This window comes from Alexandromys fortis, unplaced genomic scaffold (assembly GCF_014885135.2).
Source record: "Alexandromys fortis isolate MF-2015 unplaced genomic scaffold, M_Fortis_MF-2015_v1.1 scaffold_178, whole genome shotgun sequence".
NCBI classification, from domain to species: Eukaryota; Metazoa; Chordata; class Mammalia; order Rodentia; family Cricetidae; genus Alexandromys; species Alexandromys fortis.
In genome coordinates this window covers 1,358,959-1,385,306 of record NW_026068054.1, presented here as the reverse complement: position 1 = coordinate 1,385,306, position 26,348 = coordinate 1,358,959, and the positions used below count along the sequence as shown (strand labels likewise).

General features: G+C 53.5%; 1 protein-coding gene across 4 annotated transcripts in view; it reads right to left on the bottom strand.

The window, feature by feature from the left end:
• The window catches only part of Adcy7 (adenylate cyclase 7), a 59,204-nt gene that overhangs the window by 22,140 nt on the left and 10,716 nt on the right, over window positions 1–26,348 (bottom strand). For 2 of the 4 annotated variants that reach the window (XM_050119808.1, XM_050119807.1), the window contains exons 2-4: window positions 3,335–3,756; window positions 1,607–1,810; window positions 397–564 (exon numbers count right to left, since the gene is read on the bottom strand). In XM_050119808.1, coding sequence (XP_049975765.1) covers window positions 397–564; window positions 1,607–1,810; window positions 3,335–3,505 — 543 coding nt within the window. In that variant the 5' untranslated portion in view covers window positions 3,506–3,756. Of the gene's footprint in view, window positions 1–396; window positions 565–1,606; window positions 1,811–3,334; window positions 3,757–18,907; window positions 19,076–26,348 lie in introns of those variants that run through there. The other 2 variants (XM_050119805.1, XM_050119809.1) reach the window with 2 other exon arrangements.

The following is a 26,348-nucleotide window of genomic DNA, read 5'->3' as shown; positions in this document are numbered from 1 at the left end:
TCCAAGGAGATGCTGGCTACCTCACTGAGCTCTGAACCCAGCCACAGTAGGTACAGAACCCATCTGGCTGCCCAGAGTTCTGACCTCTCCCCCAGAAGTGGCATTTAGGCCAGTCAGAAAGATGACAATTCCCTGCACCCCAATGATGTGAACTGGGGGCACACTTACTCAACAGAGTGAATATACCAAGACCGGGGTGTTAAGACCCTAGGTCAGGGTCCTAGGGAGAGACACTCAGGGCAGGACCCTGAGCACAGCTAGGGCCTGAGTCTAGAATATCCTAGAGCAGCAGTTAAAGCAGACAAGATGGGGCCCTGCCTGCATCCACAGCCCCCAAGCTCAACCTCCACCAGGCTGGAGCCGGGCCCCCACCCAGCCTCCGTAGCCCTCCCTCACCTGCAGTCCCAGCTGTGCGCCAGACATGGCCGTCTTGGAGGTTCCGGTCACAGCTCCAAACACCAGGAGGTGGGAGACAGTGGAGACCATCCCCACTGTGATGGCTGCCCGCGTGCTGAGGGGCAGCAAGGCGTACACCACAAAGACGATGAACAGGAAGAACGGCACCTGGAGGACAGTGCACCCCAAGAGTCAACATGGCCCAGGACCACGTAGGAGGAGAGGTCCTCAGCCTCTCGGCACCTGGGACATCCCAACCCTGGGATCTCTCATCTCTCCCCTACATGGTGTGAGACACAGGAACAGACACACAACAGGACAGGGAGACCTAAAGTGCCTTGCTCATCACCTGAATACTGAGCCTCTGTGTCACTGAGCTCAGCTGCTGGCCTGATAACCACTGGAAGGCTGGGATGGGCCAGGGTCGCTTGTAGCCTCCCACTCCAGCCCTGCCTGTCTATGGTTTCATGAGCCTGAGCCCGCCCAATCCTGAGCTCACTCAATCATAGCCTCATCCCGCCCAAACACCTTCTGAGCCCACCCAATCACAGCCTGAGCCCGCCCAATCACAGAAAATGGCACAGGCTGCCTGGCGGTGGTGGCGCATGCCTTTAATCCCAGCGCTCGAGAGGCAGAGGCAGGCGGATCTCTGAGTTCGAGACCAGCCTGGTCTAAAAGAGCTAGTTCCAGGACAGGCTCCAAAACCACAGAGAAACCCTGTCTCGAAAAACAAAAAGAAAATGGCACAGGCTGCGCTCAGAGGATGCCACTTGAAGGCAACTGTGACTAACCAGGCCAGGCTGGTGCAGCTCAACCAAGGTCTCCAGCTGTCACGTGGCACGGCTGTCCTACTGAGTGAACAGCCATCTCAGCCTCTAGCTGGGGACAGGCTGCTCAGGAACAAAGTAACCTAGAGGAGAGGGGGTCCAAAGGGGCCAAAGCTACTGGAGCAAGGGCTAGTCCTACTCGGTTCTTCCTGACACTTGAACCCATAGGTGCTTTTTTGCCTTCTTGAGTTGCAATACAAATTTGGTCATCTTTAATCAAACAGGTCCAAGGTGGCACTCTGGGAAGAGAGTCAGCTTGAGGCCATCTTAAACCCAGTGCCCTAGCCTGCAGGGAGACCACAGCATACTCCCACAAACCCCAAGGCCGCAAGCGGACAGAAGCTGCCGCACCCAAGCCCAGTGACGTTGACTCCCACCGTTACCTGCTCCCACGCACAGGCTTCGTTCTTCCAGGAGTCCCACACCAGCACGGAGCCGAGCAGCATGAGGCAGAGCCAGGTGAACAGAGCCAAGGCCTGCAGCCACCGCCGCACCAGGCATTCAACATATACCAGCACGTAGAGAGCCACGAACAGCGTCAGCAGGAAGAACGCGGTGCCCAGGAGAGCCTTGTGCCTCGGGGGATCCTGGGTAGAGCAAACAGAGAGTACCCTGACTTTCTCCAGTGGAGCACCCGCTCCTCCAGAAATCTACCCACAATCACTTCAAGTCCCTTCCACACAACAGTGCTGGGCTCCCCTGACACTGGTCTCCCCATAACCTGAGGCCTGCGTGTAATGCCATTCATGTAATCCCAGCCATTGCAACAGCTTGAGCACCCCCACTCTGCCCTAAGAGACCACTGCTCCCCTGTGGGGGACAGGTGCAACCACAGAGCCAGAACATGGTTTTCCTCAGGTAAAGCCTCGCTTAAGTCCGGGAGGAGAGACTGACTAAAGAACTGGTTTTTGGGGGGACACAAAGAGCAGGCATGCCATGCACCGTGGGCCCGGTCTGCGCTCTATGCGCTAGACCCCAGTTCTCAAGCTCCGGGAAAGGGGCTGGAGGTTGAAGAAACACACGCAGAGACAGACCAACATGCAGACCTTTCAACACCGGTACCAAAAAGCCCCTCTTTAATAGCACCATGAAGGCTTAAATACACTGCAGTCAATGGCCAACAGGTGAAAATCCCATCCTCTGATCCTCTAAGCTAGGCACAGCTTCTAGTAACTTCAATTAGAAGGTTCTAGCAGGGAAGAACAGCTGAAGGCCAGGACTCATTAGTCCCAACACGGGCACCCCACACAGAGGCGGCACTGAAGGAGAGGTGCAGGTGGGGATGAGGATCCACATGACAGATGGACCCAGAAGATCCTGGGTGTCACGAGGGCAGATGCACCCGCTGCCTCTGGGTGTAAGGTCCAGCTGTCCCTTTTCCACTCCACCAGGGCACTGGCTGCCAGCACAGAACTGCCTGCAGCCTCTGATATCACTTCAGGAACTTCTGACTGCATTTACAACAATCAGCAAGAAAATGAAGAAAAACCAAAACCAGGTTCTCTCTTGGTCATATGCCAAGTGACCAACAACGGCACATGGCTAGTGGCTGCAGTAGAGCAAAGGCACAGGTCAGGAGAGATGCCATCTGCTCTGACAGTGGCAAGGACCCTATGCCAGCGTTTAAGAGGCTATGAATTCAAGGCCAGCCTTGGCTACATAATGAGGCCCTGTCCTTAAAAAAGAAAAAATAAGATGGCAAGGAGGAGGAAGAAGAGGAAAAGAAGGAGAAGGGGAAGTGAGGGAAGGAGGAGGAAGATGAGGTAAAGGAAAAAAATTCCAAGATCATAACCAGATTCAGAAAGGAATACAGGGACTGATTGGTGATGTCTGCTGTGGTCAGATAAGGGAAGCAAGGAACATACAAGCCTTGACTCAGATCTTTTAAGAGATTGAATTTCATGGTGAAAAAAAAAAAACTGAGGGTGATTTCATACAATTAATATAATAACTAAAATCAATCAGACTTCAAGATCAAATTCAAATTGACTGGTTTTTCATCCACCTAGCAGTTCACAAAAGAAGAAAATGAAGCTTCAGACAGGGACCCTCGTGCCAAAGCTTTCCCATCCGAGCAGGAGGGCCAGAATGCCCTGGGGTGGGGGGCTTACCTCATGACTGAAGGTGATGCTGATGAGCGCCACGCAGACGGCCACAGCCACCAGGAGGAGCAAGAGCAGCAGTGGCCCATGCTGGCTGGTGAGGCGGTACTTCTCATAGAGCTTTGCCTGGTTGGGACCCTCGTCACCTTCATTGAGGAAGTAACGCCCCTTGGCTGGCATCTTCTTCCCCAGTGGCCTGGTCCAGCGGCCTGCTTAGGAGCCCCACGGCCTGAGATACATCTGTCTGCTGACACTCTTGAATGTGGCCTAGGCCTCTGACTTCTCTGAGGCCTAGCAGTCAGGACTGGGCAGAGGCACCCAGAGCTTGTAGCTCCATGGGCACATGGCACCGGCTGCAGCCACTGAGTCTTGGTCACTGGTGTCTTCGGGGTGTCTGGGATGGGCTGACAGGACCTTCCGGGTCCTCAGATCTGTGGAGACAAAGCAGAACAAAAACACTTGAAGTCCACGGAACAAATTAGGGAAGGGGGGGGGGGGACATGAGGGCGAGGTGGAGCCATATTCGGACAGTACCTGGGCATGTGTGAATTCAGAGTCATTAGAAATGGCATTGTAGAAGCCAGGTGTAGCGGTACTAAGGAGGCTGAGGCAGGAGGGTTGTAAGTTTGAGGACACCCTGTGCTAGATAACAAGACCCTGTCTAAGGAAACTCCCAGCCCCGTTATGCTAGTCACTTACTAAGGGCACAGGTGCACGTAACTTGTGGGCACTGCCCTGGATGGCACAGACCCACAGTACCTTCATCGCCCTGGAGACCAGCACGGCACACGGGCACTCAAAGCCCGACTAAGCCACTTCCTGTTTGGTGACTGACTCCCCAGCATCGTCTGTATGATGGAGGCTGGGCCACATGTTTTTCTTTTTCTAGGTGGCTCCCTAGTGATCTCCACACAGCTTGTAGCTCAGCCTTCCTTGGTTCCCCGGGCTTCAGTAGGAGCCACCGGCCATATCAGGTGAGATGGTATGTTCTGTCCCCATAATTAGTTAATAAGAAGAGCCTGAGATACTAGGCCAAATGGCTGTGGGACCTGGTTTATATCCCATCAGGTCCCACAGCCATTTAGTCCCAAATAAACACACAGAGGTCTACATTCATTATAAACTGATTGACCTAGTAGCTCAGGCTTCTTACTATTATAATTATTATAATTTTGCTACTGTTGTGAATTGTAATGTAAGTATCTGATATGCATGGTATTTGATTTGTAACCCCTCTGAAAGGGTCATTCGACCTCAAGGGGGCAGGTCCCACAGGTTGAGAACCACTGCTCTAGAGAACCCCAACTTATACACAGGCTGACCTTTCCAACCTCCAAGAGGAGAAATAAAAACAAAGGAACCACACAGGCTCCACCTGAAGGCAGCTGCCCTATTGCAATAGAAGCCTCTTATAAAAGAGCCATCTTGTACCAGGAACTGGTGATCCCCTTTAGTATGCCTCACTTTGGGACGACAGGGTAGAGGGTACAGGGTAGGCAGGCTGCTAGACATACAAAAACTCAAAGGGGTCACAAACAGCCAGCTGCCAGTAGATGCTCCAAAGAAAAGCGTCCAGGAGGAAACAAAACCCTCGGTGGCTGAAGTACAGGGTCCCAGGGAGCCTACTCCTGCCCGCTGCTGGGAAGTCCCTGTAGGCTCCTCCAGCTCCGCCTCCCTCTGCCTTTAGCACAGGCCCAGACACAGCAGGGGGCAAGCCTAGGGATTTGGGACTATACCCAAGCAGGTGTCGGCAAGTACCTATCTAGTCCGGGTCCTGCTCATGAGCCCAGGCTTCCCAAGGCCTGCAGTCTTAGGCAGATTGTAAACTGCTAGCTAGCAGAATACTGCCTCCTGAAGGCTGGCAGTTTGCCTCCTCTATATCTAGGCAGGCCATTCTGGAATCCACAGGAAGAGACGACTAAGCGCCACCTGTATGTGCCCAGCCCTATGCTGTGGGCTGCAGGACAGGACAAGGCCCATCCTGAGTGGTGCCCAGCTCTGCAGTCACCGCGCACACATCCAGCCCCTTGCTAACAGCTGCAGAGCTGAGCCCAGAGAGGCACAGTAGCTAGCCTAAGATCACACAGCTGGAGGTGCTTGCCAGAAGGGCTGGGACTCAAACCACAGCTCCTGGGCCCAGGCTTCTCCACTGCCACTCTAGGGGACAAAACCAAATGCCACAGGCACACAAACTGCAGTCCTGCCTGGCCCTCTGGCTCAGTGCCAAACACCAGTGGGCAGGGACTGCTGGACTGAGAAACCCCAGACACCACTGGTTGAGGCAGCTCCAGAGCCACTTCTCTAGGCAAAGCCAGGCTGTGGGCAACCAGGACACATGTGTGTGGTGTGAGGGCACGCACGTGCACGCTCCAACACATGCGCATGCCTCCTCTGGCCCCAGACATGACCCGCCTCCCCAAGCACAGAGCCAGGCTGAGGCATTGTTGCAAGAGCCCCCACCCCTGAACCCATGGGAAACCAGGCCTGGTAAACATTTTTATTTGTGGATCTAATTAGACCACTTCCCAGGCAACGGCGGCTGGGGATGGAAGTGGACGATAGGATGCACTGGGCACAGGGATTCAGCCCACCCAGGGCTCTGATTCGGCCCCTGGAATAGCTAGCAGAGCAGAGGAATCCAAGACTCCAGCAGCTGGGCTGAGGAGATGCCTCAACGGGCAAGAGCGTGCACCGTGCAAGCGTGCACCTGCAAGTTAGCCCGAGGACCTGAGTTTAAATGTAAAAAGCTGGGTGTGGTCTTTCACACTCCTGAAAACCCAACCCTGAGGGCAGACACAGGTGGATCTCTGGGGCTTTGTGATCGGCAACCCTGTCAAAAACAAAAAAGAAAAAAGTGCTCCAGGCCCAGTGAGAAGCCTTGCCCTTCAGTCTGCATACCTGCCTGTAGGCCCACTGTTCCCATTTTCTGGGTGTGGGAAATGAGCTACAGAGAGGCTCGACCATCACCACAGTCACACAGCTCATGAGACAGAAAGCTGTGATTTGAACACAAGCCACGCACAGCCCACTCCTCATCCTGCTTCTCACCCTCGTTAAAAACTCCTAATACCTCAAAATGCCGACCCCTTTCCTATCCCTATCCAATAAAGCAGGACAACATGGCATAACAAAAAAAAAAAAAAAGTAGTGGCTAAATGGAGGTCATCAGACACTTCCCTCTGCCCTACAGGGACGGGGGCAAGGCCCAGCAGCAGGATCCGGGAGGGGTGCTGCGCGGGAGCCCACTGAGCCACACACATTCCTTTCCAGTATCCCTGGCAGGGCTGAGATCTCCTCGCCAATCCTGACCCGTGGTGTCCATGTTCCTGAGTAAGAAGGCGGTGACAGAAGGCAGGGGGCTGGCACATCACAGATTGGCACAGGGCTGGGCCTTCAGGCTGTCTGGGAGCTCCCCCCAGGGGAGCCTGCCGCCCCATGTTGTAAACCACCCAAACTTGTACCCACTTCCTTCCCTAGACAGAACCAGCAGGAACCCCAGTCCAGCTTCCTCAGCAAGTATGGAGCTGCAGAAGGCTTGGGGCCCTGGTGTCCTCAGAAAAGGGAAGTGGGGGCCTTGAGGCATGAGGGCCCCTCTGTAGGCCTGTGAGGAAGAGAGGCCCCACCCCAGCCTGGCACTCTACTAGTCCTGTCACGCCCAGAACAGACCCAGGCCTCAGCAGTGGCCACTGGAGAGCGGCACCATTGCCTTCAGGCTCCTTGTTTGCTGAGAAGGTCTCAGACTAGCCCATCTCTTTCAGAAGACCCTAAACTTCATGCACACACTACTAGAAGTGCTGGGGCACCCAGGAAACCCAGGACCTAGTTATCCCACCCTATGGCCTCTCTCCTTGTGCCTCCCTCCCTCCCCAGCTTGGTCTTGGCCCTAGAGCTATGGCTTCCATACTTCCTTCCAATTCAGTACATGCTGGTCAGACCCCAGTACCAGCCTACCCACGAGGCCCAGACAGGATGCTTCTCTGTCTGTCCTACAGCTGGTCCCAGCTAGTCTTTGTGAAGTAAGCCTACAACAACACAGAGTGGGGACCAGAGCTTCTGAATGATCGGGAAAACAGAGAACACAAGGGGCTTCCCTTAGGAGAGCAGAGGAGCCTGCGGCCTGCTGCGCTATATGGCTCCCAGGTGTTGGGGTTCAGCCAGCTCTGTGCTGATTGGGGGAGGGACAGCGTCACTCATACTCTGCAAGGGCCTTAGCTTCCTCTGGGTGGATAAGGGGTCTACAAAATGACGCTGGGCCAAGGTCGCAAAGACCAAAGGACAGAGCTAAGGGCCAACCTAGACCAAGGAAGTCCTTCAGGACCAGGACCAAAACCAAGCAGTGAGGCCCAGCCTGGAGGGGTAAGTGTGGCAGGGCCAGGCCAGTCAACCCCCATCTCCTGACAGTCTGCCAAGCCCCAGGCAGAGCAATCATTAGAGACTCTCAGTGCCGTTAGCTTCAGCCTTCTGTTATCTCCGTGATGGCTTCACCTGGGCCAGGGGCCACAGCCGTGGTTCAGACTGTCACGCCAATCACCATCTTGCTGCGTGTGACCCTGGGCAAGGCCCTGGCCTGAGTTGGGCCTCAATTTCCCCTCTTTCAAAAAAAGCAGCATGTCAGACCACTAAGGTATCAGCTCTGACCTGGGCTCTTCTGGGCCTTGGGTGGAAACCACCTCACTCAGTGAAGAATCTGAAGGCTGAGGCCAAACCAAGAGCAGGCTGGCACCACACCTGGGCTGAGGGAGAGAGGGGTCCTGGGCACGGCGATCCTTCCTTCTCCCACCGCCAAGCAGGAGGCTGCCTCCTCAGCCTCTCTCACACCTTTGTAGCTTTTCTCTGTGTGTATGGGGTAGGGTTTGGGGTGCCTGTGGAGGCCAGAAGAGAGCAGCAGATCTCTCTGCAGCTGGAGTTACAGGTGGTTATGAATGACCAGTTTCAGGGGCTGGGAACTGAACCTCAGTACTTGGAAGAGCAGCAAAGGGGCCCTTACCCACTGAGCCATCTCTCCAGCTCCTGTTTGCGACAAAGCCTTACTATGCTGCTCAAACCGATTCAAACTCCAGATCCTCCTGCCTCAGGCTCCGAAGTGCTCAGGGCTGAGATCATAGGAGTGGACCTGAACCGCTTCTCAGTTAAAATGCAAAACAACAGACATGTCTGGCAATCTGGTGAGGGCTGGTGGGCCTGCCCTGGAAGAGTTGGCCATTCCTTCCTTCACTCATCCCTCGGCAAATACAATAACACCTGTACACAGGCATCTGGCCGCGGCCCGCAGAAGCTGCCAGGATGAGCTCCAAACGGCAGAGAACTCAGGGCCTCCATATTGTGTCTGGGCACTCTGCCTACCGTGGGAGACAGGCATGTGGTAACTAACATGTGGCCACGCACGCAAGGCACACCAGCTTTGACCCTACCTCTTCCTTTTTTTTTTTTAAATTTATTTATTTATGCTTGTGAGTGCTCTAATTGCATGTATGTATGCCTGAATGACAGAAGAGGGCATCAGATCCCATGACAGATGGCTGTGAGCCACCATGTATGTGCTGGGAATTGAACTCTGGCCCTCTGGAAGAGCAGCCAGTGCTCTTAACCACCAAGTCATTCTAGAGCCCACCCCCTTTTATTTAACACTTACTGCACTTTTTCTCACACTCTGAGGGTGGTCACACATGTTTGTAGGTCAGAGGACAGCTTGCGGGAGCATTTCTCTCCTTTCGCCGCGTGGGTCCTAGGATTAAACCTACATCATCAGTCTTGGTGACAAGTGCCTTTAAACCAGTCTTGGTGACAAGTGCCTTTACCAGCTGAGCCATCTCACTGGCCCCGTCCCCACCTTGTCCTCCGAATTTCACTAACTATGATTCATTCTTTGAAAAGCTACCCTCTAGTTCCTTCCACCCTTTCGAATGGAAACACTTTCACGCCCACGCCGAGCAGAGTTCTGATCCCCTTTCCCCTGATAAGGAAGAACAGAAAGAGGAAGTCCAACCAGCCTCAGGACCTCAGTGATGCCAGGCCCAGCCCACACAGCAGTTCAGGAGCTGCCTGCTGGCTTCACTGCACAGGGCCTCACCCAGACCGTCCTGTGATGGATGGAAGCTAGGGGCAAACTGTTTCCCTACTAATCTAGGAGAGCAAAACTGAGCACGTGAGTCTTTAGTGAGGCCTGGCCAGAGCCTCAACCAACAAAGGACGGGTTTAACAAGGGCAGGAAACTGTACAAGCACACTCCCATGTCAACACCCGCGGAGCTACAGCTTTTCTGTTTTGTTTTTGTTTTTGTTTTTTTTTTTTTTTGTTGTTGTTGTTTTGCTTTCAAGACAGGGTTTCTCTGTGTAGCCCTGGTTGTCCTAGAACTCGCTCTATAGACCAGGCTGGCCTTGAACTCAGAGATCCACCTGCCTCTGCTCCCTCCCAAGTGCTGGGATTAAAGGAGGGGTACACCACCACTGCCAGGCCAATTCAAACTCAAGAGCCATAAAGAGAAGACTGAAAAATTCAAGCATTTAAATAAACAAAATTTACTACTTGATTAAAAAGAAAACTTACCAAAAGAATAATCAACAGAAGAACTATATACACAAGGGAAATACATTACAACTCGCATCACTGGGAGCTAATCTCCCTCATATGTGAAGAACACTTGCAAAGTACAAAGACTATGAACGAGAGAAGATCACAAACAGAAAGGCCCGAGGAAAGTCAACTCAAATAGCTTTTAAATGTCTGAAAAAAAAAATGACATCACCTATACTGAGTACAGAAAATGCAAATTGAAACTACCATGAAAAACTATTTTACCTGTCTGATTGGCAAAGATGAGGACACATCATAAAGTCTGTGAAATGGGCACTCACGACCGCTCCTGGCAGGCATGCAAGTCAGCTACGCACACACACAGACACCTACGGCAATAATGGACTGTGTACATACTCCTGCACGTGTGCAGGGACACACAGAAGATTCCATGTCCTACTGCCGGTGACAGCAAATGACTGAAAGTGTGTCTCACCCTGGGCTGGTACAACACATCCTTGTGGCAGAACACGCCCACATGAAAACACACAGCTCCCTGTGAAAACTCCACAGAGTCAATGTCACGCCTGGTAGATACACACTAAAGTGGAACATGCTCCCCCTGCCCAAAAACTCCACTCTGGTCCTAATGGCTCAGTTCTCATTCTCACCGTCTAGTTCTGTGCCATTATAAAATGTTAATAGGTAGGTGGCCCCTGGCTCATCAGACACAGCTGCACGACTGTGCTATGCCTCAGTTTCCTCTTTTGGAAATAGAGAAAAGCAATCTGACCACAAGGCTTAGTGAGGGCTCCGAAGGGTCAGGCAGGCACGGTGCCGAGTCAGCATCTGGAGTGAGGACATCCACAGCTCTGTTACCACAGCAGCAAAAAGCATCAGGAGCGTGTAAAGGAGGGAGTTAGGAAGAACTCCTCCCTCCCCAGTCCTGTCTGAAGCCCACAGGACTGGCCCTGGGGAGGACTCAAGCTGCCTTTGGGGGGTCCCAGACAGCAGCAGAGCTGGACCCTGAGGAAGTAACCATACCTTGACTGCGGAAGGGGCTGGGGATGCTGATCTGAGCAGAGGGAGCAGAGGGAGCCGGCAGGGGACACCCAGAAAGTGCTGGACCCAGGCTGGAAGTGCTCTGCAGCCTCTGGACATGGCCATGAAAGAAGCGGTCTGCTTTCCTCAGAGTCTCTAGCGCTCCAGGAGCCACTGCTAGCTTTGGCACACACCTCTGGGATCCCAGCCTACAATCCAAAGCTCGGTGTCTGGGATGGCCGAAATTCAAACTCAGGCCCGCCTCATTCCAAGGTCCAAGCTCACTCATTCTCTCTCTCTCTCTCTCTCTCTCTCTCTCTCTCTCTCTCTCTCTCCCTCCCTCCCTCCCCCCCCCCCCCCCCCCCCCCCCTCTTTTTTTTTTTTTTTTTTTTTTTTCTTTTCTTTTTTTTTTTTCAAGACAGGGTTTCTCTGTAGCTTTGGAGCCTGTCCTGAAACTAGCTCTTGTAGACCAGGCTGGTCTCGAACTCACAGAGATCTGCCTGCCTCTGCCTCCCGAGTGCTAGGATTAAAGGCATGTGCCACCACCGCCCAGCTCTCTCTCTCTTTAAAATTCAGTTTGTTTTTTTAAATAACTTGTTTTTGACTTTGATGTATATAGGTGTTTTGCCTTTATGTGGTATGTGCACCATATGCACACCTGGTCTGAGGAGACCAAAAAAGGTCACCTGATCTCCTGGAGCTGGAGTTACAGATGGTTGTGAGCCACGACGTGGGTGCTGGGAATTGAATCTGGGTCCTCTGGAAGAGCAGCCACTGTGTGCCCTTAACTTCTGAGCAACATACCAGCCCTAAATTCGATTTATTAATTTTAGTTTATGCACGTGTGTTTTGCCTGAATGTACATATGTGCACCACACGCATGCGGTGCCTTCAGGTCAGGTGTCAGATCTCCTAGAACTGGAGTTATGGATGGCTGTGAGCCATGATGTGGGTGCTGGAAATCAAATGCAGGACCTCTGGAAGAGCAACGGGTGCCCTTAACTGCTGAGCCATCTTTCCAGCCCCCAGGCTCATTCTTAACTTTTCCCCTGCATTCCTTGATGTACACTGTGCCAAGCAAGACGGACACAGAAAGCGATGCACACATCCACAGGGGTCCATCACAGGCATCCTCTCCCCTTTAGAGCCCCTATATATTTGAGCGAGTCAGTGGTCGACAGGCGAGCAGCTAGTTGAAGGGCCGCTCTCTTCACTGATCTAACAGACTCCCAGTAGGAGTCTCCCAGACCCTGGCAGCTCCCCCTTTCTGGCAGCCAGGAGGTCCTCAAGGTTAGGGCCCCACTTCTACCTGAGCCTGGGTCAGACAGGGGGAGGAGGCCTTCCAGGGACCAAGCTGACTTTGCCCTCCTGGGTGGAGGGAAGGGAGAGAAGTCAGGGCCATGGGCCTGGGCTCTATGGCTCTCCTGGGCTCAGCAGTTGTCCCCGGGAAGTTTCCAGGTAAGGACACCTTCTTCCCTGGGGAAAGGAAGAAAGAAGACAGCTCCCAGTGCCCACGTGTACCAGTTGCCAGACTGAGCAGGGAACAAAACTCAAAAATCAGTTCAGTTCCACCTTACCCTACCCAGCTCCAGGACCCAGGCAATTCTTAACCTCTCCAGTCCTGGTCACCACAGGGTTCCTGAGCCTCTGTCCTGCTTTTCCAGCAGAGGGCTCATAGGTAGGGGCGAGCAGCCAGCCCCCCCCCAGGACCCAGCAGGTAACCTAGGGAGCCCAGTGAGACCTCTGTCCGAACAGAAACCTGTCTCAGAAAGCTGACAACCCACACAGCAAACACCAGCTGTGGAAAGGCCTCCCTAGGCCCAGATCCTGAAAGCCTCACTTCCCAGGCTTCCTGAGACCCTATCAAGGCCAAAAGAATCTGTCTATAATGGGGGCGGGGCAGGCCTGAGAGCCGGAAGTGCTAGCCTTCAGGGAAATCAGCCTCGGTATCCCCTAAACCACAGCCTGGCTTCCGGGGCCGCACCTACCCACGGGCTCAGAAGTCCTCCCCGTAGCTACCTGTAGCCTGGGCACCCTCCTCCTCCGGTCCCTGGATCCTTCCCTAAACTCCAACCTTCCAGAGCTAGGCTGTAGGCTGCACACTAAAGACTCACACATGGAGGCTCTCTCTCAGTAGGCCCTGCTCCCCAAACCCTGGCCTCCCCTGAGGGATAATCCTCCTAGGGCCCTGGCCAAAACACAAAGAAAACCAAGCCCATTCCCCTTGCTTACCCCAGCCCAAAACTCAGCAACTTATTGGGCCTTCCTGACGGTAGTAGGGTTTGACTGATTTTGCTTCCCCAAATAAGCCCCACCCACCCTTTCATCGCTGGGTCTGGGCAACCCAAAGACACTGCCCATTGCCCACCTCCTACCACATCCACCTGGCCAACTCCTGCCCTGCTGAGTCAGCTCCTTTAGGAAGACCACCCGGTCCCTCCCACCTGGCTTCAATACCCATTGGTGGCTTCCCCAGGGCTGCCCCGCCCATAAGTGTTTCCTCAAAGCTGCCCAGCACCTTACGAAGCAGGCATGCAAACCCTACTCCACATTGCATTAGAGTTTGCACCCAGGGGCCAGGGTAGAAATGCTGTCTACAAATGCTGAAAGAAAGAAGGGGTCCACCCTGCCGTCCAGGACTCCAGCCCCGGCACCAGCTACTCTCTGGACTCCTGCCCAGAGACCTCCACCCAGCCCAGGACGAGGTGCTGAAACCACAAGACGCAAAATAGCACAGGGTTCCTGTGAGACACACTGGGGAGAGGGAAGCCATGTGATGAACTTTCTGAACGAGGAGAGGAAATGGGAGGGTGGACAAGGTGCCGCTTGTGCCCACAGTGGAAAAACAGCAGAGCCTCTCGAGAGTGCAAGTTCTGAGTTCAAAGTCAGGGTGTGGATCCCACTCTGCCCGGAAGGTGCTGTGTGGCCTCAGACATGTTTACTAACCCCTCTGGGCTTCAGTCTCCTGATACAAAGAATGAACTGGTAATGGTACCTATCGTGGCTTCATATAAAAGAGAGTACTCAGTCAGCACCATGATCTCCCAGGGTCATGCCAGCCTACTCTAAACATAAAGTTGGAAGCCTAAGAAACCTTGATGTAGAAGGACCAGGAACATCTTCCAGGGGTATCCATCTCACTCCCGACAGCCCTCCCCCAAGCTGCTCCTCTCCCTTATTCCCCTGACATACTGGTCCTGCCCCCGTCCCCAGCCCCTTGGCATCAGCATGCATCTCCCCACGGGCTGAGTGATGGCTCCAGGGAGTCTGGGCGTTTCAAAAGCGGCCACCTGCCATCCATCAGGGCCCCATTAGAGGAACCCCTCCAGCCCACCTCATAGGACACCTCCTTCCCAGGCAGATGGGGTCCTGAAGACAGGCGTGGGAAGCAGGGCCAGGCTGCCTGCCCCAGCCCCTTGTAATTGGTAGCAGGGCCAGCCAGCCTGCTGCAGAAATGGGAAATGGGTGGACCGAGGCCCAGGAGACAAGGACAGACACACCCACCAGATGGGCCCCAAGTCCCTATTCTTCTGAGCAAGAGACCAGGAGAAAGGCCCACAGATAGAGCTGTGCTCTCCCACAGTACTTGCCAGGGAAATTCACGCTGGCCTGGCCGCTGCAGAGCCCGGTGGCCCTCAGGTGTCCCACCTGTGCTCCAGAACCCTGTGCGTCCCCATACTCAGCCAGTGAGAAGCACTGATGTAAGTCATCTGAGCCTGAGACATGAGACTAAGCTACTTCCGACGTGGGCAGCTGGGCCGGGACCCTAGGAGACAGGGGCTTCAAATAGGGCCTTGTGGACCGGGTGACAATCCAAGCTCAGGGCTCTAGAAGCACCATTGTCACCCATTCCCTCCTTCAGGGGATGTCATGTTCCCCAGATCTCAGCCTGCCATTAGGCAAAAGTGATATGAGCGCCTTCCAGGAGCCAGGCCTCTGTCCCAGGACCATGGCCACTCTGTTAGCAACAGCTGGGTGCTGATGCCCAGAGAGGAAGCAAAGAAGGTGGCCCTGGGGGTCCTGAAGGCACTGCTGAGAAATGGGGTACAATGGCAGAGATTTCTAAGAGGCCTCTACTGCCTCTTTGAAGGGAATTCTTTCTAGTGGCAGTCATGGGTGGGGATGAGGGAAGGGGATAGACACAGAGGCATAAGGAAGATGTTTAGTGACCACGGGAGCCTGCAACGGAAAAGGGTGGACCAGAGTCAAAAGCTGGAGGCAGTTGCCACATGGATGGACAAACACACTGGATTCCTTCTTGGTGGACCCCAGTACTCCTTAAAGAGATCCTCGCAAAGGAACACTAGCCAAGTGAGTACAGGCATGCAGTACGGAGGCCGTGCTGGTGGGTAGCGGGACTGCACAGCAAACAGCAGGAGAGAGTCAAGCCAGTGCTAGGAGCAAGTCAGTGGGCTGGTTAAGACGGACAAAGGGACAGAGATGGTGCTGAACTGAGAGAACAGGCCTGCATGCATGCATGTATGCATGCATACGTATACACATACATCATGTGCGTATGTGTTGATATATATGTATGTGCACATATATATATGCAATTGACTTTTATTTTATTGCATTGGTGTTTTCCCTGCATATATGTCTATGTGAGGGTGTTAGATCCTGGAGTTACAGACAGTTGTGAGTTGCCATGTGGGTGCTGGGAATTGAATCCAGGTCCTCTGGAAAAGCAGTCAGGGCTCTTAACAGCTGAGCCATCGCTCCAGCCCCAAGAGAATGAGCTTTGTGGGAAGCCTGGGAGGCCGACAGAACTCACAACCTGCCTCTGCAGAGGAGACCCCGGCCTTACACTACTAGAGATCTCAACATCGTGGACTTCCTACTGGATCCAGGCTAGCCACCCCTGATCCTGTGTTGAACACAGGTTTAAGTCAGTTCTACCGAATCAGCGCCTAGACCACACTACTCACAGCCTGCAAGGACAGCAGGTGGCAGCAAGAAGGCCCTGTTCTAAGTGTCCCTAGAGAAGGCCAGCTAGGGAAAGAGAGCTCAGGGCCAGGCTGCCTCCCATTCCACCCACCACCTAATCCGTCTAGGAAAGGAATTGAGGAACAACAGACCTTCAGCCAGGGTGGGTCAGAACCAAGACTGGCAAAAGCCAGCCATGATGCAACGCTGAAACACCACACAGCAGCAGGTCAGGCCGGATGCCTGTGGCTAGCTGGAGGTGCAGTGCCACCCTGCATCAGAGGACAGGAGGCCAATGGATAAGAGAAGAGGCCACCAAGTGTCCCTTCCCCACGCGGCAGAGGAAGCGGATGCTCGGCCAGCCGCCATCACAGCATGCATCTGACTCTCATATTTACCTGCCTGGCATCAACCCCATCTCACCAATGAGAAAACAGAGGGACACAGAGAAAAAGTGACTAACACAAGGGACGCCGGCTACCCTAGAGTTGCCCGCTGGCCCTGTCCACCCTCGCTGCCTACCACCCAAGGCGGGAGGACGGCCGTGACATGCTAATGACCAGCATTTCTGGAGCACTGGGGACCAACAGCAAGCCATTTCACGGCAGAAACAGGCTCCGCTCCATGCGGGTCCCCTACAGTAGGGGGAATGGGTGGCCCGATGACCCCCTTCCTCTGGCCACTGATCAGATGGGGCTGACTTGCGAGTCAAACTCAGTCCCTGCTCTGGTTCTGCACAGGCCTGTCTAGTTCAGTGAGAGCTTCCCCTTGAGGCCTGAAAAGCTTGAGCAGGGGTTGCCGTGACCGGGGCCTGCTCAGTGACTCCTCTGCCTTCTCCAGGAAAACCAAGATCATTCCCCAGCTGGGCTAAGCACCAACTAAGATAACTCAGCAGGGGCAGGTGGCTTATCTCTTAGTAGGAAGGACCACGCAGTTTGTCTTCCAGGGCAGAAGGAATCAGAGGCCACACCAAGGGAGAGCCCACCTTGCTACTCAGGCGGACCCAAGCAATGGTGGGGTGGCAAGGATCCGCCGTCCTGGTACAGCTCTCTCTCTACATAGCCAAGAGGGATCAGGCCAGCGAAGGACTCAAGTGGTCAGGCTTACGGGGAAGTTCCATGTCATCCAGCCGTCTCATGGTAGGTCCAAAGACAGCAGTCACACCGCACAGGGACCTCTGAGGAAACTGACTCTCCAGCTGGCAGGGAGGCCACCACCATTAGCACCCCCCCCCAACTAGTCCACAGCAGAGCCCCTGCTCTCGGCTTGGACCCGAGTTGGCATCCTGACATCCATTCTCACCCCCAAGCACGGTGGCCCACTACCCTTGCAGCGCACAGGTGAGAAATGGAGGGGGAGGACTTGACCCAGGACAGCACAGTACCCCCCCAGCCTCTGACCATACAGTCAAAGAAATAGTAACAAGATGGGTAGTGGTGGTGCATGCCTTTAATCCCAGCACTCAGGAGGCAGAGGCAGATGGATCTCTGTGAGTTCGAGGCCAGCCTGGTCTACAAGAGCTAGTTCCAGGACAGGCTCCAAAGCTACAGAGAAACCTTATTTGGGGGGGGGGGGGGGAGATAGTAACATATTGTAAGAATGTTCACAAGTCCTTCAGGCGGGGTCAAGCTGGACCTTTGTCCTCCTTCCTAGGAGGTGCTTTGGCCTGCGTCCCCCCTTACTGTGTCCACCTCCATTCCCTAGAACTCCAGGACCAAGTCCTAGCAAAGAGGCCTTTACAGGGCCACTTCCAACCCTGGAAATCGGTCACTAGGACACAAGCATTTCTTCTAGCTCCCACCGTGGGTGACTTTCCTGCAGCCCCTCCCCACACAGACACCTGGAACAGGGAGCCCCAGAATGCAAGGTACTCTAGAGAAACAGAAGAGACCTCAAGCCTGAACTTCCTGCAGTGCGCCTTGCTTCAGACTTCCTCTGAAGCCCAACCCTCGTCGCTGCGGTCTCTCTGCTCTCCAAGACAATAACACATTCCATGCCAGACTCAGTATCTTTCTACAGTTTTTTTTTTTTTTTTGGTTTGTTTTTTCTTGTTTCTATTTTGTTGTTGTTGTTTTTTTTTAACAAAATTCACTCAAACATTAAATACTTAAATTTTAATGTGTCCACTCACCCACAGGCTGAGACCTCCTGAGCTACAATAAACGAAGGATCCATGCCCTGGGGCCCCTGCGTCTAGACCGACCCTCACATTTAGAGCTGAGAGCTGGTGACAATGCTTAGTGACACAGAGCCTTCTAGGCAGGGCCAGCCCATACTGTGGCCTCCAGTCCAAGCCTTTGAATCTTTCTTGGATCCACATCCAGACACGATGCCACCCTTCCCCAGAGGCTGGCCAGGGAGATTGACTCCTGGGTCTGCCCCTGAACTGGGAAGAGGCACCTGTTCTATCCTGGACCGGGTGCTTGGGACCCCCTCCAAGCGCCCCATCTTGATCCTGGGGCCTTGAAAGAGAGGGAAGGAGGGGAAGGGGTTGTTTTCATTTCCTGAGGCATCTTGGCTTTCTGTCTCTTTAGTGTGTATTGCTTTTAGAGTATTTGTTTAAAACTGTCCCCCCCCCCCTTATTTTTCGTGCTGTGGATGGAACCCAGTGCCTCGGGCACGCTAAGCAAGTACTCTGTCCCCGAGCGACACCTCAAGCCCCACATTCAGAATTACTTTTGGTTGCTTTGTTTAATAAGTTTCCTTGATAATGTTTGTTTTCTGTGAGAAAAATGAAATGTACGTGTAAATGTAAAATCACAATCTCGAAAGAAACACGGGCATTTAAGAGCATGCAGTTCCCAGAACTTCAGGTAAGAGGGCCAAGTGAGCATCACTGCCCAAGATTCTGGCAGCACCATTTCGCCAGACCGGGAGAAGCCAGGGCCAAACCGTCTGGGTTTCCCAGTGAGGAGCCGCCCTCCCAACTGCCTGCCTAGGAAACGGAGGGGCCCCCTTCTCCCCACCAGCCAGCCCAGCCCACCAGCAGTCAGGCCTGGGCTTACCTCCTTCCCACAGGCCTGGGACCCAAGGCCTGTCCTGCTGTCCCCTCAGGCCTGGGCAAAAAAACAGATGCCGTCCCATTCCCGAATCACACTTTACCTGGCTCTCCTGGGGCCCTGAAGCTGCCCAGCCAAGCTCGGTGCCTGCAGGAAGGTGGCTGGGCCCTCGGTACCCTTGCTCTGAAGGCGTCTAGTCTCACACATGGGAAGGCTCCCTCCACCGGCTACCTAATGAGAGTGAGTCACATCAGGGGCCCACCACTTCCTGCTCGGTAGTGGTAACGGCAGAGGGCTAGCTAAGGCTGGGCCCTCAGCTCTGCTCAGCTCCTGCTGTGGTGGGGGTGTGAGGAAGGCCCCCTCTCCCAGCCTGCGAGCCTGCCACAGGAGTGGGGGAGCTGCCAGGCCAGGCTCCCAGCTCCAATGACTTCATGGAAATTTGAAGCTTGAAGCTGGAACAAATTTTTTTTTTGAAAAAAAAATTATGAAACAAGAAGTGAAAATCTCCATTAGAAGCCCCAAGACGACGGCTCCAACCAGAGAGCAGACGCATCCTCACTGAGCAATTAAAGCTGACAGCCTGGCACGAGCCTCCAGCTCAGCCACTCCCAGACAGGCCCCTTCCCTCCCTGGATTCATTCCACGACAGTGACGTGGTGGCCTGGGGTACCCATCTGAGTGGTCACAGATCTTTCTGCACTCCATATCTGTCCCCTGTCGGGGCTAGGGCAGAAGTAAGGTTCAGGCTTAGCCTTAGAATTCTGGTTCCAAACCAGCAGAGACCCTGCCTGAAGACCCTCGACGGCCATGATTATCATGAGCCCAGGACTCTGGCTTCCCTTCCATGGTGCCAGGCCTCACATTCCCCTGCAGTCACAGGGAGCTCAGTAGAAACAGCACACTGCAAAGGGCCAGGAGGCAATGGGCAGGAGCCTCCTGACACAGAGCGGGCACCCACCTAGTTCGCGGACAGTGCCTATGTGGGACCTAGAATACTGGGGTTCCTTCCTACCGTTTTCTCTAGCCGCCCTCCCCAACTCTATGTGAGCTTCTCAGAGCAAGGCATATCTCCCCCTCCCAGAGTGTGGGACATTCCTGGTGTAGCCCCCAGTCTCTATCCTTTCCCCCTGAAGGCTGTCTTCCCACAGGTTACGTCCCTGCTGAGAGCTACATCCTTTTGTGCCCAGCATCCAGAACACACCAGCAAAGAACCAGGACATGGACGGGATTTCAGAACCCCCTGTGCTGGGGGCGGGGGGGGGGGGTACAAGGTGGCCTACATGTCTGCTCTCTGAGTCACACAGGACTCTGGATTGTCACAGAAGCTACAGGAGGGCAGAGGGAACCTCACAGAGAAGCCAGACATTGATACACCCTTCACTGAACAATTGTCTCCCAGGCATGGGTGTGCCGAAGCGAAGAAGAAGCTGGTGTCACCAAGGAAGAGAAAAGGCAAAGACCTCTGCAACACACGCAACTGGAAATGAGTCCTGAAGACTATACAAGGATCACCCACAGTGCCAGCAAGATGGCTCAGCGGGGCAAGGAGCCTGCCAACAAGCCTGGCGGCCTGAGTTCAACCATGGAAACGCACATGGTAGGAAGAGAGAACCAACTCCCACAGGTTGTCTTCTGACCTCTGCATGTGTACGGTGGCATATGCATGTGAACACATACACACACACACTAAATAAAAATGCAATAAAACATTAAAAAAATAGGTTACCCACAAATCAGTAACAAAAAGACAAATGGCCAACAGTAGTGGCGCATGCCTTTAATCCCAGCACTTGAGAGGCAGGAGCAGGTTGAGCTTCATAAGTTCAAAGCCAGCTTAGTCTACAGAGTGAGTTCTAGGCCAGTCAGAACTACACAGTGATACCCTGTCACAAAATATAATAATAATAATAATAATAATAATAATAAAGACATTGGTCCAATTAAAAGACAGGCACCAGGCAAGCATGATGGGACACACTTTTAGTCCTAGCTACTCAGGGAACTGAGGCAGGAGGATTGCTTCAGCTCAGGAGTTTCAAGTCAGCCTGAGCAACCCCGTAAGACCCTGTCACAAGCAAACAATAATAATAAATAAAATAGACAAAAGATTAAGCAGGTGTTTCAACAAAGATGCTACTTAAACAACCAATAAGTGCCTAAAAGAATACTTAGTAGCATGAAGTAGGAGAAAATGAAAGTCCTACAGATTCTGCTGTACCACAAGGTCAGTTAAAGGAAAATATCGAGTGTTGACAAGAACGTGGGGCCAGGCCAGTTCTCGATCCTACTGATAGGAAACACTGAAGAGCTGCAGGGTGTGCACAGACTCTTCCCCTATGACTCCAAACTCAGGCGTTTGCACAAGAAACGTGCGGCTTTAACCGTGATTGGCAAACTGGAAACAGCCTGCCTGCCACAGCAGTGACGCAAGCCTTCGCGGACCTGTACAACACAAGCTACTCCACAGTAAGAAGGCGGGCCGCTGATAGAGGTAACCACACCATGAACCAAGACGGACCGAGTGAGAACCTTAGGGCTCCCTGGGCAATGCCTCTAGGGTGCCTGTTGATTAGGGACCTTTTGGGAGCTACCTCTCCCTCCGCTGTTAGCTACCCTGGCATGCAGAAATAACTCTTCCCCCGCCCCCTTCAAACCAGAGTCCTTGACTGAATTACACATCTTTTCTCGTAGTCACTGATTAATCCCTGGGTGCCCATTTATTCAGGAGGCTTGGTGCTGGGCACTATAAGACTCACAGGCCTGGCTTATACAGGACAAGACTCAAGTGAGGCCAAACAAAAAGCGGATGCTGCCAGCATGAGACGTGGCCCAGACTGGCACTTGTGAGCAGCAAGGAGAGTGTGTTGGGGTTGGATCCACCCATCCGGCAGGGAAGGCCCATGGACCTGGGAGTTCTCAGGCTAATGCAGGAGGAGCCCTCTGCCTCGATGCTAACTGGGGAAAGCACACAGAAACCTGGTCGTTGGAAAGGATCCTAGCTGTGGGAGGGAGGAGAGTCACAGGGCTGGACCACCCAGAGATGGCAGGAGATGAGTGATAACAAACCCAGAAATGTCTCACGCTCTCCCCTGGCCTCCTGCCTATCTCTCCTTGGAGAGCTTGACAACGCCAGCACACTTGACTCCCTCACCCCACACCTCACCCTCCCCTGAGGTCCTCTCAGCACTGAAGGCAGTGGGTGGCTCCTGTGGTCACATCTGACACTTGGCTGCGTTCTGGGCAACATGACGACCTCACAGGCACAGTTCACTAAGTCTCCCACCGTCCAGCCCCACTGCCCTCCTCAGAGGAGGAGGTCACTTTAGAGGGTTCAGCACTTGCCAGTATACACAGTTTCGAGAAGCAAGACTGGAAATCAGGGTTCCCTCGGCCTGACTCCACGGCTGTACCTCAACTGCTTCTTGGGAGTAAGGCAGGAACTTCTTAGGACAGATAGGTCCTGAGGACCTCCAAGTCCTGACCCACCAGGCTCCCTAGCCTTCTGTGAGAATGCTCCGTCTTCCCCCAGTTCCCTATCTTCCTGCAGCTCCCCCAGAATCTAATATCCTCGAGCCTGAAAGCAGAAGACAGGCAGACCGGTACCTGCAGGTTCCACCACCAGGCCTTTCTTCCGGGGCTCCACCGAGCCTCCTCTCCAGAGTCAGAGACACAAAACTGATTTAGATGCCCAGCCAGGAGGAGAGGGCCTGGTGAAGACCATCACTCTAGAAGCCGGGCACACAGACTCAAAAGGTTCCACTATGAGACCTGGGGTCCCAAACTCAGGAAAATAACCTCACCCATGCCAGGAAGTATTTGGTCTCTACAGAAAAGGGGTCCCAAGGTGAAGCTGGAGCCACATGCTGGGTAGGCAGGGATAAACAAGGCACAATTGTCAGTCAGCCAACCAACCAATAAGACTGAATGCTGAGCAAACAGTGACCCAGTTTGACAAGCCAGATGTGGAGCCCCACCCCCATGGAGAAACCCCACAGCACCCCACTGCCTTCCAAACCCTGGGCAGTTTCCGCAGGGGCAGGAAAGAAGTGAGGAGAGAAACAGCCCTCACTCTGTCCATGAGCCTCACAACCACGGTCTTCCTCCCCTGCCTCGGGGTCTCAGGACCCTCACTGGGCTGACCACAGTCTGAGCAATTGGCTGGACACTCTCACCAGTCCAGTTCCCTGACCTGGGGCAATGAAGCTCTACAGATGGAGGAGCTTCCGTGTGTGACCTCACCCAAGCCACAGCATTCCAGCGAGCTGCTGTAAGTCAAGGCAATACTGCATTACTGGCTGAGCATCTCTGAGGGCTTAGGTTCACAGTCAGTTAAAGAGACAGGCAGGGATGCTGGCTGGGGTTACCCTGGCAGTGCCAATCCCTAGAGCCTGGCTCTACTTCCTGCCTACTCTCCTCACAGACTTTACATGGCTGACCTGTGCCTCAGGATCAAGTCCCTTTTCTCGGCCCATCAGACCCCAACACTCAGCCCAATTCCTTTTCCCACCCTGTCTCCCTCATGTTACCACCCAACTGCCTCATTCTTCTCAGGCCCTTTCATTTCCTGGTCATGTCAAAATACTGTGAATCCAGTCAAGTCAGGTCTAGCAAGCCTCCCTCTGGGCCCCAGACCCATGCCACACGTGTTCCGCCACAGAGAAGAGGCAGTGCTAACCTGTGCAGCTCCCCGGTCTGTGCTGAGGGTAAGCAGCCCCAGGTGTACTTGTGACCAATGAGAGCCAAGGAAGGGGAAGCACTAGACTTTTAGGTGGACCACAGTGACCTGTACAGGAGCAGGTCCCTACTTTCATAAGGCTGTTGGCACATGAGCCTCCAGGGACCCTGCTTCCTAGGATTCATATTACTGACATAGCCCCAACTCCTTGTGTGACCAATGGGAAACAAACCAAACCAAACCAAACCAAAAAAAAAAAAAAAAAAAAAAAAAAAAAACAAAAAAAAAACAAAAAAAAAAAAAAAAAAAAAAAAAAAAAAAAAAAAAAAAAAAAAAAAAAAAAAAAAACCATGGGGCTGGAGAGATGGCTCAGCCATTAAGAGAGAACCAACTGCTCTTCCAGAGGACGGGGTTCAATTCCCAGCACACACACGCCAGTTCACAACTGTAACTCCAAGATCTGACACCTTCACACAGACATACATGCAGACAAAACACCAATGCACATAAAATAAAAGTGAATTATAACCAAAAAAAGAATTACTGAGATCATGTTACTTCTGAAGTCATAAAAGACATCAAGGCTTCTCTCCTGGATTAGCCCCTCTAGGGGAAGCTGTTTTTGGAGAAGATCCCCAATCCTCTCTCAGGCTTGCAGCTCCACAAGCAGTCTAGCTACAAACTCAGTTGACCACAAGTCGGAGCCACCAGAACATGATCTGACCACGGACACCAAGGGAAAGCTGGAGTGACCAATCATTTCATGGCAACAGACAAGGGAGCAAGCACTGTGCCTGAGAAGATTCTCAAAATGAAAGAACTGGAGAGTTAGGACAGTCTTCTGGCCGCCGGAGCCCCTGGGTCCAGCCGCACATGGCTTGTACCATAGCTTCCCCAGCTTTGATTCCAAGCCTTCTTTCCTTCCTTTCCCTTGGGCTGGAGCAGAGTGTCCAACACACCTCCCCAATCCTGTCTTCGCCACCCTGTTGTGCGGCAGCCCTGTCTATTTAGGAGGGTCCAAAGCATCTCTCAACTCTTGCCTCAGAGCCCGTGAGAAGGTTTTCCTGCAGCAACAGGGATTTCGGGACCTTGTTTATAGCACGTTCCTTCCCAGGCAATGCAGCACAGACCCATGGAACCCACTCTGCCACCAGCAGCAAAGCACTGTGGGGGTTCACCTCCTCGAGAGGCAGAGCAGGCTGCCCTCAGTACTCCCCCTTACCCCCGCCAGCCCTTCCATGCTCTGGCCAGTCAGAGGTGCCTTGCCAGCCCTTTGGTCCTGTCACTTAGCCTCCCTGCAGATAGCCTGCCGTCTGGGGAGCATTCTAATGCTTAGATTCCACTCCTCCCAGCCTGGGCTCAGGGACACACAAGGATCTCTTCCTGTCCTGGCTGGGCACATAGACAATGTCCTGGTCACACCTTCACTTCATAGGACAGCAGGATTTCCAGAAGAAAGGGACTTGGGTCATACAAGCCACGACAAACTAAGGAGCTAGGGTCTCGTGGCGGTCCTGAGGGTGAACTGCTGGCCGGTATCAAAGCTATTCCGAATGCCCATCTTACCAAGCAACACATCTCCCCAAATCCAGCCCCCACCACCCCTGCCAGTGCAGAAATGCCAACCTCCTGCTTGGCCTAGTCTCACGAGAGGTAAGAACAGAGACCCGCACCTGTGAGTGCTACAGCCAGTCCAGAGGCAGGAGCAGGTTCTGTGGTCACCAGATGTTAGCCAGGCCTGCGAGCCAGGTTTTTGCAGAAGGGAGAGGTCAGCCCAGGTCACGGTATGTTGAGTAACAGCAGAGAATCCTAAAAGAACAGATGTGAAAGCCATGGCCCTGCCAGCCAAATGCCTGATTTCCTTTGAAAGACTTGGCAGCAGGGGCTGCACCAAGTGCCTGTCCTTTCCTGTATCCAGCCTGGAATGACCTTGGGAGGGCAGGGAGGAAGACCACATCCCTTCCAGCAGAGCCTGGGAAACAGCTCAAGCAAGGAGCATAGCGTGGTGTGCACCAGGCCCTGGCTTCACACCCAGCATCACAGAAGAAAACAAAAATCAGGAAGAAGATACTGCAGGCCTTAAAAGTTACCATTGCATGACAGCACGTAGCTAGGTCTGTCTTTTAAGAAAGGGTCTCTAGCCCAGGCTGAACACTCTACGATGCCAGTATGACCTGCGGGCCTCCCCGCCACACCCTGTTTATGCTGGGCTGTAGATAGAACCCAGAGCCTCCCGGATACCAGGCAAGCATTCTACCAGCTGAGCTGCAGGCCGGCCCCTAGCACATTCTGAGGACTTCTGATTTATTTGTCCAGTTTCAGCTGATGAGAGAAGGCTGGGGCTTGGTAGCAGAGCACCTGCCTCGGTGTTGTGGAGGAAGAATGGAAGTAAGGAGACGGGGAAGAGGAGAGGAAGGAAATAGCTGGAGGAAAAGCCGCCATGGGTAAACCATGAAGAAAAGAGGAAAAATAAAGAGAGATGCTCTGAACAGGGGGTGGGGGGATGGTTCCCCAGACCCTGCCACACTCAGCAGCTGGAACCTGGTTAAAAGTGAAGGTTTGTCCTCACCGGAAGCCTGGAAGTGAGTGCCTGTCAGCGCTCCACTAGAAGAGTCCAGCAGATACCTTCCAGAGGCGGGCACTGCCAACTTCTCCACTCTGTATGGAGCAGTCCAGCTGACTTGGATAACCCTGTGGGTACAACCAACCGACGAGATTCAGGGGGCCAGGAACACAGTGGGGGACCAGCAGCACAGAAAAAGGTGCAAGTGAGATGGGCAAGAGATGGGTTCCACCCACACATAGGCAACAAATGTGAGCTACAGCGGGACCCTCACGAGACTCGTTTGGATCAGGAGTTTTGTTTTGC